At 38.0% G+C, this 14,199-nt stretch overlaps 1 protein-coding gene across 1 annotated transcript in view; it reads right to left on the bottom strand.

Moving 5' to 3' along the window:
• SNCAIP (synuclein alpha interacting protein) overlaps positions 1-14,199 on the bottom strand; it is an 88,269-nt gene that overhangs the window by 16,245 nt on the left and 57,825 nt on the right. Inside the window, exons 6-9 of the mRNA XM_085043436.1 lie at positions 13,280-13,459; positions 11,579-11,692; positions 5,997-6,122; positions 569-738 (exon numbers count right to left, since the gene is read on the bottom strand). Of these exons, the coding sequence (XP_084899562.1) occupies positions 569-738; positions 5,997-6,122; positions 11,579-11,692; positions 13,280-13,459 (590 nt within the window). The remainder of the gene's footprint in view (positions 1-568; positions 739-5,996; positions 6,123-11,578; positions 11,693-13,279; positions 13,460-14,199) is intronic.

Raw genomic sequence — 14,199 nt, 5'->3', positions numbered from 1 at the left:
AATTAGAATATGCTGTGTTTCAAAATAATATGCTCTTTATGTTTAATAAAAACCACACCAAAATATTAAACCCAGCTCATATGCAGAAATACAGAACAGAAGATATCTCCTGAGTAGCCATTATAGGTTTTGGTGACTTTCCAAGTCCAAAAAAAATCCTTCTAACTACTATTTCAGCTATTCCTCCCAACCTCAATACCCAGCACTGTAACTGGGAAGAGCCACTCACTGTATAGAAAAGCATGCTGTATGAACAGAAATGTTGATCTGTAATGATGTGATTGCAAGAGATACAAAGGGAAAAGGGACTGGATTGCTTCATACGTACCCTTTTAAGCTGCCACTCCCTTCTGCGTTCACAACAAACTGCCACAAAAAGAGCAGCTGAAAAACTGAGCTGCTAAGCGTGAAAGGGCAAATACTTGAGAGCAGGAAAGAGTGGAGACATGAGGTAGAAATCTGATTTGAAAATGTCACATATCAGAAGAAGAAAACAGACACTGCTAATAATCTGAAGATGAAGTACAGTTTTACGATCAATCCCTCTTGCTAACAATGAAACACTTACTCCTTCAGCTGCTTAGTCAGCTTGACAACCTGAGAGGCCAGTGACATGCATGTCTCCACAACCACTAAGTAGCGGGAGCACATGGTGTACCCGTGTCGCTCCGCACTTTGTGAGGGTTTCTCTCCCACGTGGTTTTGCATGGTGACATTTGCTCCGTATTCAACCAGTGTCTGTAAAAACATGAAAGAGAACAGTGATATCTCTAACTGTAAGTCTCTGCTGTGACTTCTGATCAGTGCAAGAATGGTCCGACACAAAGCACTCCTGAATAAAATGCTTGAAAAATGTTACTCTAAGCCAATAACTTTTAAAATTCAGTCACTGACAAATCTGCATGCAGCTTGAATTCAAATCACATACCAATTAAATCTACCACTCAGGTGCAACAATAACACAGAAGAGTGAGCTGCAGTTTGCAAGAACTATAAAACCACTATGTTTTATATATTATTCCTTCCTCTCCCCTTGAAGTTCTACTAAATTAATTTATTTTCTGTTCGTTCATTTGTACAGCATAGCATCACTTGTAGCATTCATACAGTGAATGGAACTACCAAATGAATACAGAGGACTTTCATTTGGCCACCTATTGATTCTCTTCTGCACCACTGTAATAAACTTTCTCAGATGCACCTATCTATGCATTACAGAACATTGTGATAACTTTACATATGGCAGACCTAGAAAAGAAGACACAGGACATCTGTTCTAGATAACATCAGGGTCCAGAGCAGTGTGAACACATTGCTTGCCAGTTTATAGTGGGTTGTGATGAGCTGTAATGGGTTACCAGATCTGTTCTTGGGGTCTCCACACTGCAAGGTATTGCAACACACCCTTAGAATCTCATTTTAGGAATGTCTTTGCTACAGTTTCTGCTGATTCCTTTTGTGGTTTAGCTCTCCATTTTCTACCATAGCAGAATCCCTATGTTTAAAACACCCAGTAGAGTAGTCTCAGTGTTCTGATTCCTTAGCTAAGTAATGCTTAGATAGAAAGAGTGGGCAGACAGGCACGAATTTCTTATTGCAGATAAAGAACTGTACAATGACTTAATCAATCTGGATGGAATTTTGGGGGTTAGGTCACTGTGGTTTTTTAATGCTGAGAGAAGTCTCATTGCTTTGCACTTGCTTGGATAGTCTATTTTCTTTTGAAGACACACTGACCTATGTGTCAGCTCTTAGTCTTTAAGAAAAATAATGTTTTATACTCTGATGTATATCCCTGTGTTACTCACAGTACCAGCAGAGAACCCTAGCTTGATGCTGCAGAAGCATCCAGGTTGTAAGCATAACATTTGAGTTACTCTGAGTCTAGAATAAAGAGTCTTTATGTGCCAAAGAAGTTCTGTCAGGCTGACCTCGAGACACCCAATAACTGAAGCAAGATTTGACACCAAGTCTTCTCTCTTTACGATCTGTTTGTGATAATCAGTGTTAGGAGCTATTTGCATTACTGGAGTAGGTAGAATAGGACGCAAATATTCTCAGCAATACTTTGACACACATTGATCCCAGCCCCTTGGAAAACTTCTGATCCTATACACCCAGAAACTACAGAGTCACTAACTTTGTGCATACACAGGCAGAAGAGGAATTGCATGGCTGAGCTCTTGGTTGACTTATCCATGCAGAGCTGGTAAACCACTGAGGATTGGAGTGACTTTGTTGACCACAAATAGCAGACACAGAGACTTCTATGTCTGCTGACAGAGAAGTGGAATGGGTGGTCTTTCTGATCTGCTACAACCATACAGAAAGGAAAGTTAGGAACTCTTGCACAGCACCTCATATCAATAGATTGGGCTTCATTTGTCAAGAAAGAAAACAAAGGAGAGTTATGACCTTGACGAAAGTAATCATACAGTTTGAAACATGATAGGAGTGTAAACTGCTCATAAACACAGTGAATAAGAGGGTCAGGGAATCACTTACAGCCTGTGATTCTTCATTTTTTCTTGTGCTGCTGCTTATAGTTTCCCTGTTTTCTTTACCCCTTCTTTCTTCTTCCCAGATTATTCACTGCACATTATTTTAAATTAGACTATAAGCTTACTGGGCACAGGGCTTTTTTTGTTTCACAGCACAACAATATATCAAGTACGCTTAAGACTGTGAGGCGTTAGTGAAGTGATATTACTAACATTGTGTATTTTTATCATCACTAGATAATTTCATTACTTATTTCTCATTGTCTCTCTTCAACACAAAGCACTTGTTGAATTGAGCATTTACCTAAAATAAAATAACTAAGAATTCTAAGCCATTTATTAAGTTCATTCTTTGCGTGGAAAGCAGGGCTAGTCTCTTTTTTGTTTAGTTTTATCCATGAAAACAGCCTGCAGATGTCACCACTCTGTTCAAAATCATTTCCACTCATTTCTCCTTCAAATGCATTGCACATCATGATGAGGCACTGTTGAGATAGCAACCCTAAACACACACTCCACAGCAACTCTGATCACACCCTTTACCACAACAGTGCTCCCCACTAGTAAATCATAAACATTTCTTCTATCCATTTTTTTTCAACTGATCATGGCAATTGGCTACAAAACAAAAATTAACCCACTAGACTCAGTATGGATTTGATGGTTTGTTGATTTTATTCTTGTATGAGTTTTTATAGGGTCCATTCCTCACATCTATATAAAAAAAAGACGTCCCCTCAATAAGAAAATGCAGAGATGGTAATGTTCTCCAAATCTGACTGTCTTCTTTTTAAGTCTATTAATTTAGCTCAACCTGTGTCTTTCTTTATTATGCAATACTGTCAAACTGGCTTTTATGGAGTTAAATCTTTTTGGTGTCCAAATACATAAATAGATTGCTATAATAATAATAATAATAAGCAACTCTGCAGCTGTAGATTCAAAACAACAGTGTGTACAAATACATTTAACTCTCTGAAGAGCTTAGCTAATGAAAATTCATTAGCTATATTTTTTTAGGGTTGGACTAATACAAATGTTCTGTATTTGCAGTGACCTGAAACCTGACGTGGATCAGTTCATGTGTGGTAACAAGACTAACATGTTTACTGATACATATCTGAGTCCTTTGAGAATTACTGCTCCTTCTTAGACATGTTTGCCTCCCTTACTTTACTTAATCAGTTTAATTTTTATTTCTTGCCTTCTTGCCAAGCGGTTATTTGCTCTTTTATCTGTTCTTCTCCAATGACTAGTTTGTTTATCAAATACCTCTGCAATTTCCTGGAATAATTTTATTTTTATTTCTTCTCCAAATAGCTTTTACTCAAAGTGCCGACAACACAAATATTGATGTATACTCCTGTGGCCAACAGTTCTAGCTAATTTGATGGACAGATGGTACGTCTGCAAAGTAACACAAAGTAAAGTAGCTTCACCTTCAATAATTTAACAGAAGTTCTGATCAACCAGGGAAGTACCAGTGACTGGATGTTGTCAAATTTGGCACCCATCTATAAGAAGGGTTGGAAGAGGGATCCAGGGAAAAACAGGCCTGTCAGCCTGATCTCAGTACCAGGGAAGTTCACAGAACAGATCATCCTGACTATCCTTATGCAGCAAGTACAGGACAACCAGGACATCTCACCCACAGCACAGGTTCATGAAAGGCAGGCTCTACATGACCAACCTGATCTCATTCTGTGACAAACTCATGAGAAAAAGGCTGTGGACGTGTTTACCTGGATTTTAGTATAGCCTTTGACACTCTTTCCCACAGTATTGTCCTAGGGAAACTGGCTTCCCATGGCATGGATGTACAGCTCACTGAGTGAAAAACTGAGAGTGGTGGTGAGTGTAGATACATTCAGATTGTGACTGGTCATTGGTGGTGCTCCCCAGGGCTCAGTGCTGGGGCCAAACCTGTTTATCATCATCAACAACATGGACAAGGGGATCAAGAGCACCTTCAGTAAATTCATATATTACACCAAGTTGGGTGTGACTGTTGATCTACTGGAGGGCAGGAAAGCTCTTCAGAGGGATCTGGGCAGGCTGGATTGAAGGCCTGAGGTCAACTAGATGAGATTCAACTGCACTTGGGCTACCCCAAGGAGCACAACAGGCTTGAGGCAGAGTGGCTAGGAATCTGCCTGGCAGAAAATGACCTGGGGGTACTGCTCAACAGCACCTGAACATGAGCCAGCTGTGCCCAGGTGACCAAAATGGCCAATGGCATCCTGGCCTGTATCAGCAATAGTGTGGCCAGTGAGCACTGCTGAGGCCACACCTTCCACGTGTGCAGTTCTGGGCCCCTCACAACAAGAAAGACATTGAGATGTTGGAGCATGTCCAGAGAAAGGCAACAGACTGGGAAAGGGTCTGGAGCACAAGCCCTGTGAGGCTGAGAAAGCTGGGGCTGTTTATCCTGGAGAAAGGAAACTGAGAGACATTGCTGTACGCAACTACCTGAAAGGAGGTTGTAGTCAGGTTGGGCCTCTTCTCCCAGGTAACAAGTCAACAGGATGAGAGGCAGTAGCCTCAAGTTGTGCCAGTGGGGGTTTGGATCAGATATAAGGAAAAAAAATGTCACAGAAAGTATTGTTAAGCATTGTTAAGACTGCACATTAAAGTGGTGGACTCATTGTTCCTGGAAGTGTTCCAAACCAATGTAGATGTGGCACTTGAAGACATGGTTTAATGGTGGTGGTGCTAGTTTGGGCAGTCTTGATGATCTTAGAGGTCTTTTCCAACCTTAATGATTCTATGGTGCTATGACTCTATGACTGCCACCCATTTCAACACCATGATTTTTTTGGTATGTTTGCATTAACACAGGTATTGGACAGAGGTATCCAAACTGGTTTATTCAGATCTGGTTCCCGTGAGTAGTGTGGATCTGTGAGCCTTCTCAGCTGGACAAATTACCATTTTTAGCACCTCTATACAACAGAACTGTACTGTTTTCAGTGGCCAAGATGATTCACCAAGAAATAGTTAAAAATCAGCATTATTCTTCATTGTATAGCACAGATTCATTCCAGGATGATAAGCCTGAAAAGGATGGTTAACTCAAGGTATAAATCCTTCAACAAACCTATCTTTTATACTTCCCCTAAACTGGAGAGCTACAACTACTCAATGGAAAAAAAAACAGAAGGAAAATATCAGAGTAATAAGAAAAGTATGAATATCTGCACTGCCTGCCCTTTTGTGACACAAAAACATACACACAAGCTGATTATGTATAAATAATATAATCATGCTTTCATTTTGCAGTACAAGTTAGTTTATGCTTACAACAGCATAATTGAGAATATAATCAAAACCCCAGAGGTTCTCAGGATTTCAGTCTGACTCCTACTGGTTTAAAGTTCTTCCTTCTCATATATTTTAATGTATCAATAATTATTCTGAATAAGATTAAAAAAAAAAAATGGGCTGTTGTCATTCAAGCCTGAAGTTTAGAAGTTTCTGCTATAGCTATCACTCTACCTGTATGCATCCTAGATAGCCATGTTGAGCAGCTATGTGAACAGCAGTATTTCCATCCTGGTCAACTTCATCCAGTGAAATCCCTTGTTCTTGCATAAACTGAAGAAGCCACAGAAGGATTTTCTCCTAGGGGGAAAGAAATGTCACAAAAGATAAGAAATAATGAAAAGCTAAATATACTAGAGGAATTCTGGTACTGTCATCTGTTACTAATACTATCCAATAATTCCTTGTTTTCAGTCTCTCCTAACTTTGTAGGACTTAGTGCATCATGGGACTCTGGCTTGGTTTTTTGGGGGTTTTGGGTTTATTTTTCCCCTCAAGGGACAAAGTTGAAATACTTTATTTTATAAAAAGACATAATAGGAAAAATATGAGTACTGTACCACATTCTGAAAAATTGTACATAGAGATTATGTGTGCCTCTGTGTTGGTGATGAAACCTGAGGCAGAATAACCCATATATCAATCCGAAAATCAGGTCGTGAAATTTGGCCAAACTTCACAAGCCTCTCTGGAAAATTAAAACAGGATTATGCTCAGATCACAGAGCTGAGCAGTTAGATTCTTCAGATCTATGATCACTCCCCATCTCTGTGTGGTTGGGCTAAAGAAGAAGCAACCCAACTAAAACCAGAAAATAATGTTACCCTAAGATCTCAAGGTATTGACTCATGGTTCGTTTGTATGTCCTGCATGTTGGGAATGATGGGGATACTTGGACTGCAAAAACTTGTCACTGAAAATCTGGAAGCCAAAACTGAGGTAGAACCTTATTTTTTTAACATCAGTTTTTGTGTGTATATATAGGCACAATACACATTTATTTGGGTATTCTTCTTTAACAATGGAGAGTTATACATGTGCACTAAGCTTATTTAATTCCTTATTTTCTCCAGCAGGTTTATTTGGAAAAAAATTCTCTCTAGGAACTTCCTCTGCCTCTCCAGATTAAATTTCATTTTGCCCAACTGAACATGATACTTATTGAAAATCTAGAACAAATCTATAGATTACAAAGAAAAGTGGGGTACATTAAAGGGTAGCTGACTACAGCTGCATTCCCAGTTTTTCTCTCTGAATAGGTGAAAAGACTAAATTATTTCCTAGCTTAAAACTTTTTTATTTAAACCTGTATTTAGTATCTTGCATTGGTATCTATTGTGTTATACATGACTCGGAGCCCCAGTTCAAAGGGGATTTGTGGATTCTAGTATTGCTGACACAAACACTGATCCACAGACTTAACCTGCAGCTCATCAGTAGCTTCACTGACACATAATCAGCCAAAGTTAAAAACATGAAAACTAAAGTATACCTAAATAAAACAGTATTGAAAACACATTAATTAATTACCCTGAGCAGTAATTAAGTACAAAAGAGAAAGAATAAAAATGAAGAAAGAAAATTTGAAAAAGGTTGGGTATAAACCTGTATTTTTTGTGTACAAGTACCACAGAGATTTCAATCTCAATGAAAAGGAGAGGGATTGTCAGACTCTCCTACCAGTACTCTGGATGATTCTGCCCATTCAGGCATCTGGGTCTCTGCTAACTGCTTCAGAGGGCTACTGTCTGATAGTTATCTTCTTCATATCTTCACTTTAGCAGCAATTTTGTTCTCATCACAGGGTGAAGGCATAGGTATTTTGACTTCTCCTTGGCTGAAAGCCCAATACAGCTGACAGCCAGCTTAGAGAGATGACTTCAGATCACATATCCCTTTAAAAATATTTTTGAGCAATTTCTCAATATGCCAGTGGTGTTGGCCAGCAATGAAGAAGGATTATACTACTCCTATGAATTGCCCCTATGTTTTAATAATTAAAAGAAAAATATTTTAGCAAAACTTATCTGCAGAATTGGAAGACAACTACAGCTTTGAAATCATACATTTCTTTGGAATGTAATAGGGACCAGCATGTTAAGCATGTTCTGTAATTTTATGATCACAATCAGCACGGAGCAAATGATGCTTTCTAGTAATTTATCTTATCAACAAAGAATTCAAGTGGCTGGGTGGCTATATTCAATCATCTGTACTTAGGACTATTTGTGCATCAAGTGGTCACAGGCACAAAGTCATTGTTCTACTCAAATAGTTCATGTTTCAACAAATTTACCTTTGACCAAAAAAAACCAAAAATCCAAATAATTTTTCACTTAAAACTAGGGAAAACAAAGCCATCATATATCAAAATATACCACATATCATTTTACTAAGACTCATATTATGTATTTGCAAGAAAAATAGTCTCAGGAATAGATTTATTCAGACAATTTATTCAAACAAAATGAAAGATAATAAGAAAATTCATCAGATTAAGACAATGGAAAATAATAGTGGTTTTGTTACGTAATAGGAACTGATAAATACTGATGAATTAGTCAGTATATCTGTTATTTTTAAGACCTCCAAAGTCTTATGCTCTAGCAGTTATTAACCATAACTGCTATTAACTATTAACTGCTAACTATATAAACTATATCCCTCTGGCATATTCTAGACCTACAGTAATTCAAACCTGTCTATAAAAAAATTCAGAAAAATTTGGGACACGCTGCTCACTTTGATTCCATAAGCTGACTTTGGAGAAGGAAGCAAAACTAACATGTATCATTTAAATCATTACATGGCCTACAAAGGGAAGGGTTAGCATGCTGAAGAGTACTGAGTCTACAGCTAATCCTAGCCCCACCACTCGATATTAATTAAATAAGATGGCCTTCACAGTAGAGAAGTAGAAGTGAGTGAAAACAACACATTTCCCTTGTAAAAATGACATCAGACTGGAAGGCAAACATCCCAAGGTGCAAAAACCTGGTGTTTTGTAGGTATCTGCACATCTGAATGTCATACACTCCTTCCCACTGTGCTCTCCAGAACTGTTCCACCATCAAGGTGCGCAAAGGATGCCTTCTAGGTCCTTAGTCATACTTTAGGCTGGTTCCCCAAAGTCCCCCTAGATTCTCTAGAGGTCAGAAACTACAAACCCTTGGCATTCCCCACCCTCTGCCTGTTACCTGTGCAGTCCATATCACCACAATGTCCCTGTTGGAAGGACTTTACAGCCCTGTGAAGCTCTTAGTCAGGACTAGGACAGTGTGCACCTAGGACTGCACCACCATCTCCCTGTGACATGGTGATTGTGCCAGGCACAGATGACATGCCCTATACTCCTGACTTATGCCCAGCAAGAAGACACCTGCCAACCATCACGGCTTCTTTTGCATAATCTCATGCTTAAAAAACCCCTTGCTAGGAGGTATGCTGACCAGGGTACAGGTTGACTTTGAGCTTTTGTTCTCTTCAGTCAGGTTAACTTACCTGATCCCTCTCTCATTGGAAAAATATTATGTTGCTGACATGTCCCTGGAGACAGGCTGTGAATGTAAGTTTGATGGCCTTTAACATGGAAGCTTTGCTATGAACTCCCATCTGCTGCCCATTCTAAATTGTAATTCTTCAAGAAAAATATGGCGTGCATGTCTAATGCCTGGGGAAACAATGGATGGACTGACTCTTTGAGAAAAGGATTCAATAACTGGTCTTCCTTGTAAAAATATTACTCTTGTAATTCTGCCAAGACCAGTGTTTACATGGATTATCTCTCGTGTAAGTAATAGTAAAATAAATTAAAGCTTCAAGGACAGTGCCAAGTAATCATTTAAATTTCTCAAAGTTTTTTTTTTCTTAACACAGTTGGGTAAGATAGTCTGGCACCCCTTCAACCTCAGCATTCCCTCATGTTTGCAGGTTGTTTATGGATTTAAAAAAAAGACAATTGACATTACACATGAACTGTCTTTGGCATTCAGCTAACTAAGACAATTTGGCAGCAATTTATGTATCACCTTTTCAAATTTCATGGGTGGCTGATTGTGGCTGGTGTTTCTTAAGTGGTAGAGCTTCCATTCTGCTCTGAAAATAATCTAGATAAAGTGTGCCAGATCTGTTTCTGGCACTAGATAGCATAGCTCACCAAAAAAAAAAACCCCAAAGCTTCAATGGCTTTAGTTTATATAAATATCTGTAGAGATGAGGACAAAATTAGGTTAATCAAGTGAAGATATGAATTCAAGTTCACATGCAACTTTTCCTTCCAAACTTTTTCTTCTCAGTAGCAAACACTCTTTTCTCTAATCCAGTTCTGATCTGGTTCACATATTGCATATCCTGAGTGCTGGGTTTACAGCAAACTAGCTAACATTGTGAACCTGCATATTGAGCATGGTCCTATCTCACACCAATAACATCTGCATAGCAGGTGAGTGCAGAAAAAGGAGGTCTTTGCACAGCATGAAAACAAGGGTGTCTGTGAGTTTATGGAAACAGCAGGAGAAAGGGTAGACTTCCAGCTCCATAGTCTTCCAAACCTGCCTCCTCTCTTTCCTTTCCTCTAAAGTAAATTCATGCTTGGACAGAAACAATTAGCAGCAGAAATACGCCAAAAAGATTGTATGGCATTGAATGAGATAACCACACTTACACAACAAAGAATTATTTTCTTAGTGGTTATATTTCATTTGTTCTCTCTCAACATGGGTAAAAAGCATTAGCACAAAATCTGTGAGGTTTACTGTCTGTGTCCATGTCTGGGGGGTTGGGACTAGATGATCTTTAAGGTCCGATCCAACCCAAACTATTCAATTATTCTGTGATTCTATGATTTATCTTTAATGTCTGTCAAAGAAACTGTGGTATAAAATCATCCATCTGCCAAAGAGATTAGAGAAGAATAACTGATCACTATTCCTTCTATAGTAGATCTTGGAGAAGGTCCCTTGAAGAGGGGTTATTGCAAGGTCTGCTTAGGAAAAAACACTATGTGGGAAGAGAATGTAGTGTAATTAAGTGGCATTAATGCTCCTCCAGATATTAACAAAGCACAACAATGCTGTATGTCAGTGGTGTCTCATTATTATGTTAATTGGTAAGTTAGGTGTGAAACAGGATTGATTTACAATGAGTTCAGTTGGCTAGATCATGGTGCTAGTAACACCAAGCTTGTGGGAGCAGTACCCACATGGGCCATTTATTTAAGAGTTTGGCTTGATGATCCTTGTGAATCCCTTCCAACTCAGAATATTCTATGAATCAACAACATATTTTTGTATGTAGTTCTCAATGAATGTGGCTAAAGCTAGACAGATGATGTTCAATTCTACCATACTTCACTGCCAATGAAATGAATTCTTGAATTGCAAAATTTTTTGAGATTAGTCTCTCCTGAAAAGAGTATGTGAATCATCCCAAAATATTTGTTGCTCTTCTGATGTGTCCTATGAGTCCTTTAGATGACAGCTAATCTCCATAAATATTCTTGGGATTTACTGGTTGGCCAGTAATCTCCTCTTTGCCATTACTCAAAACTTAGAAAAAAAACCCCAACCAACAAACAAACAACTTCAGATGGAAAATGTAAAAAAAATTACACAGATTAGGTTGGGAAAGATTTTGCTATACTTGAACTAATTCAGAACTTCTGTAATTAAAAGCCACAAAATTACACACATGCTTTACTTAAAATTCTTGTATAAGCATTCAAGCAATCTATTTGAAAAAGTAAATTAAATTCATACCTGGCCATAGCAACCTGCATAATGAATAAGGCTGGGGTGGTCTTTTGAGCAACTGAGTTCTGCAATAGCTTCTGTTTCACTCACCATCCATCGAACACACTCCAGCTGACCATTCTAAATAAGAAAAAAAAAAAAAAGGAAAAAAAATTGAAATTCCAGCTTTTTCCATTCTAACCATATTTACTAGAGAGAGAAAAGCTTATCAGAACTATAAAAAATTTCCAGTTTGAATAAAAATTTAAAGAATAAGCCAATAAAACCTTTTGCCATTTTTTCCAGAAAGGCTGACTTATTTAACAACTGGTTTTCACAGAAGAAAGTAATTCACAGGAGAGAGTGTAAATGTGATGGAGTTCTTCCTGTTGGTGAGGGTGCTCCAGCACAAGTATTTCTAATCATGATGTGCATGGCTGGACTTCTTCTGGGTCATTGCAGCATTCTGTAAGAGCCTTTAACTGATCTGGCATAACTAAATTTTGTACCTCTTAATTCTTACTTCCAGAGAGGTTTTCAACCCTCATACAATGATATTTAGTTTTCTTGCTCTTCCTTTATATCATTGTAACTCTCATAATGTTATACCATGTGGGGTGTGCACCTATTTTTGACAAAACCGGTAAGTATCAGAATTTATTGGCTTACAAACACATTATATACCTAGCTTGAAAAAAAGAACAAAGAAAAGTTGCTGAAATTTTGTTAAGACTTCAACTTGACAGACTACAACTATACAGTTTGACACGGGCCAAGACATTGGAGCATTTCATTAGTACAACTAGGTATCAGTTCAAATTTCTGTTCATATGGCTTGACCCACAGAAATCAAAAAACCCAACCCTGCCACCTGCATGAGGGCCCTAGGTGATTGAAATAATGCCTCAGATATGCAAAACTGCAGGCTGAAATCCACCAGTCTTTTCTCAGTTTCTAATTTTTTTTCCCAGGGAGAAAATAACAATTTAAAAAAACCCAATGAAAGTTTCCCTAAAGAAACAGAAACTCTTGTATTATATTTCACCCCTTCCCTTTGTTCTTAAGATACTTAGAGGATAGAAGGAATGAGAGTCAACCATTCAGTCTCACTTACTAAAGAACCAGAATCACTATGGTTAAATCTTTAGCCTTCCTGCACTATCTTTTATTTTAATGTAGTAACACCATAATTTCATATCTTCCTACATAATAAGTTTTCCTGTAAACTTGGACATTAATTTTTGTCAGATTTTAACAGGTTGCTCTGCAACAGGTACATTTTAACTCTGATGCAGCTGCTTTAGACAACAGGGAATTTTCACCTCCAGATGCTTTTAGCTTTGTAAACATGTTCTCACACTTGTCTTACAAGATTATACCAGTATTTGTAAAAATTTGAGAAACTGTTATGGTCCCTAAAGAAACAAATGAATCCAAGTTAAGTGAAAGTTTCTTAAAATATAACACTGTTTGGAGTCAGTAGATGGATTCAAAAATTAATGGGTATACATTGACAACAACATAAAAATTGTCAGTGTTATACAGTGGATATTACATCTTGCACAGTAATCCATTTTACTTTGCTTATGTAGTGCCAGCCTACAGGATTTTTTTCTCACTTAAAAAGCTTGAAAAATAACATCCTGCTGCATGCAGGATCTTACTGGCATCACAGGAGGAAACTAAATGACCTTTATGTCACATTACAGTAGAGAAAGAGCCTGTTACCTTTATTGCTAATCCAGCTGGAGTTAGCTGCTCAATGTTTCGTTCATTCAAACAGTCTTCACCCATCAAAGAAGTGAGATGCTGCAGGCATTCTGCATGTCCCTTTGATGCTGCTACATGCAACAGATTGTTGTCACATTCATCATGGATCTTATCCAGATTATCTGCTGCTAAATGTGGCTGTTAAAAAAAGCATATGTTAGTTACAACTAAGGATAAAAAGATACATTTATCCTCACAGCCCAAGACACAAGACAAACACAAGAAGGTTTCCCAAAAGGCACGTCATTTTATAAGTTAAAATCCAGAGCTTTTCACTTCACTGTGTAGAACCTGGGTACTATTATCATAAGGACAGAGGTGGGATGTTCACTAGCTTGATTGACTGTGAAGTCTCTCTCCTTCTCATGCAATTGCCATACAACAGTGCAAGATCTTGAGTGGCTTTAAGTCTTTGCCCTAGTCCGGTCAATGAGGAAGCTGCAAAAATATCCACATTTTAACAATTTTTGTCTATTTAAGTTTTCTCTTTTTTCCTTTTTTTTTTTTTTTTTTCTTTTTGGCATTCTATTGATGAGTGATTGAAGAGAAAGCATCCACGACTTCTGAAAAACATTCCTGATTAATTTTGCTTATCACAAAAGTGGTAGCTTGCATTAAGCACAATTTAAAATGTAGTTAAAGCACCTAACAGAAGACTTTCTTGTGATAGCTTGTTTCCACAAGAAAAAATCTGTTGGGATATTTACCCAAAGTTCTATGCCACCATGATGTAATACATAATTTCTGCCCAATTCTAATTTAGAGACAAAACAACTGGATTGAGAAACTCCAAAAGGAAAACAGAAGATTGAAGACAGAGTCAAGGAGTAGCAATAGCTAAATTCCTAGAGTTATGCAGTCTTGCCAGAGTATTGTTC

Source organism: Lichenostomus cassidix, chromosome Z (genome assembly GCF_008360975.1).
Source record: "Lichenostomus cassidix isolate B80296 chromosome Z, HeHo_3.0, whole genome shotgun sequence".
Taxonomy (NCBI): Eukaryota; Metazoa; Chordata; class Aves; order Passeriformes; family Meliphagidae; genus Lichenostomus; species Lichenostomus cassidix.
The sequence above is the reverse complement of the archived record's forward strand: the minus strand, read 5'-3'. Positions and strand labels throughout refer to the sequence as shown.